Source organism: Tribolium madens, unplaced genomic scaffold, assembly GCF_015345945.1.
Source record: "Tribolium madens isolate multiple individuals breed KSU strain unplaced genomic scaffold, Tmad_KSU_1.1 Scaffold_7;HRSCAF=85;Tcas5.2_LG10, whole genome shotgun sequence".
Taxonomy (NCBI): domain Eukaryota; kingdom Metazoa; phylum Arthropoda; class Insecta; order Coleoptera; family Tenebrionidae; genus Tribolium; species Tribolium madens.
In genome coordinates this window covers 8583853-8585039 of record NW_025401050.1, presented here as the reverse complement: position 1 = coordinate 8585039, position 1187 = coordinate 8583853, and the positions used below count along the sequence as shown (strand labels likewise).

Genomic DNA, 1187 nt, shown 5'->3' with positions numbered 1-1187 from the left:
ATCAAAAATACATTTCATAATCCTAATACTTTGTAAAATAAAAAAAAATAAAAAGTTTGTTCACAAAGCTTTTAACTTTTATACATTTTTTATGCATTTTTTCAAAGATAACTTTTGCAAAAATGTCTTTTGCAATGTCCATTAAAAACCTATTAATTTCAGGTAAATTTTTGTTTGAATTTAGTCCTTGCTTGTTATAAAATATTGATTCTTGTTGATATTTCAACAGATCAAAAAACTTTTACTTTATTCAATTAGTGGAAGAATAAGGCAAATTGGATTTTTGTAAAAAAAGACTCAATCAACGCCTTAGCTTTATCCTCCAATTTTGTCCATAAATCACTCGTTTAATAAAATATTAACGGCATAATAGAAGGTAATAAAACAGAACACAACGAACGTACTCCTATTGTGTACATGGTAGCGAAACTTTATCTTGAATGATGGTCATAGATATAAACCTGTCAGTGCAGTAGTGGCAAAGTGAAGTAAATCTTTACTCAACCCTTTCCCTTTATGTAACTGGATTGAATGAAAGCAAACGCTTTATGTGCTCTGTCACGCAATCGGAAACAAACAACCAACAACGTCTTATTCCGACAATTGAGTGAAAAGTCGATTTTGGTTTTTTCGTTTAGGAATTAGCACGTTTTCAATTAAGTTATCATCGGCTTATCAATGGGAAGCCGTTAATTAAACGTCTACATTAAAACTGGAAACTCGAAATTATGTTAATTGGCTCTTAAACACGATTAAGCTCAGGTCGGTAACAAAGTTTGCAATTCAATAACCTCGGAACGTTCCTGCTAATCCTCCAACCATGAACTTGGGTTTAAATTCTCAAATAAAATTGTTATTAAATAAAAACCAGTTTACTCACCATGCCAAACCTCCCGATCGAACCAAGACAGGTTATCTGCTTGTGTGTCGTAATAGCCCAGTACCACATAGTTACCATTTATAACTTGTTCTATTTGAGTAAGGGCGATCCGGTCTCCCTGTGAACTGAAGGCTACGTAACCCTGGAACAAATCATTCGAGAGGTTAATTGATCAATCAGCAAACTTCTTCGGGAGGCTTGTTATGATACGAGACGATATATTGGAGGATTACTACTTCTCTGATTGCGGTGGAGAGGCTTACGATTTATTACAATGAGGACAAATATCGCCACAAACAAACAAAAA

The 1187-nt window shown here is 33.7% G+C and overlaps 1 protein-coding gene across 2 annotated transcripts in view; it reads right to left on the bottom strand.

Moving 5' to 3' along the window:
• The window catches only part of LOC123010241 (gamma-aminobutyric acid type B receptor subunit 1), a 175769-nt gene that overhangs the window by 18726 nt on the left and 155856 nt on the right, over positions 1-1187 (bottom strand). For both annotated transcript variants that reach the window (XM_044406957.1, XM_044406958.1), the window contains exon 7: positions 881-1022. In XM_044406957.1, coding sequence (XP_044262892.1) covers positions 881-1022 — 142 coding nt within the window. The remainder of the gene's footprint in view (positions 1-880; positions 1023-1187) is intronic.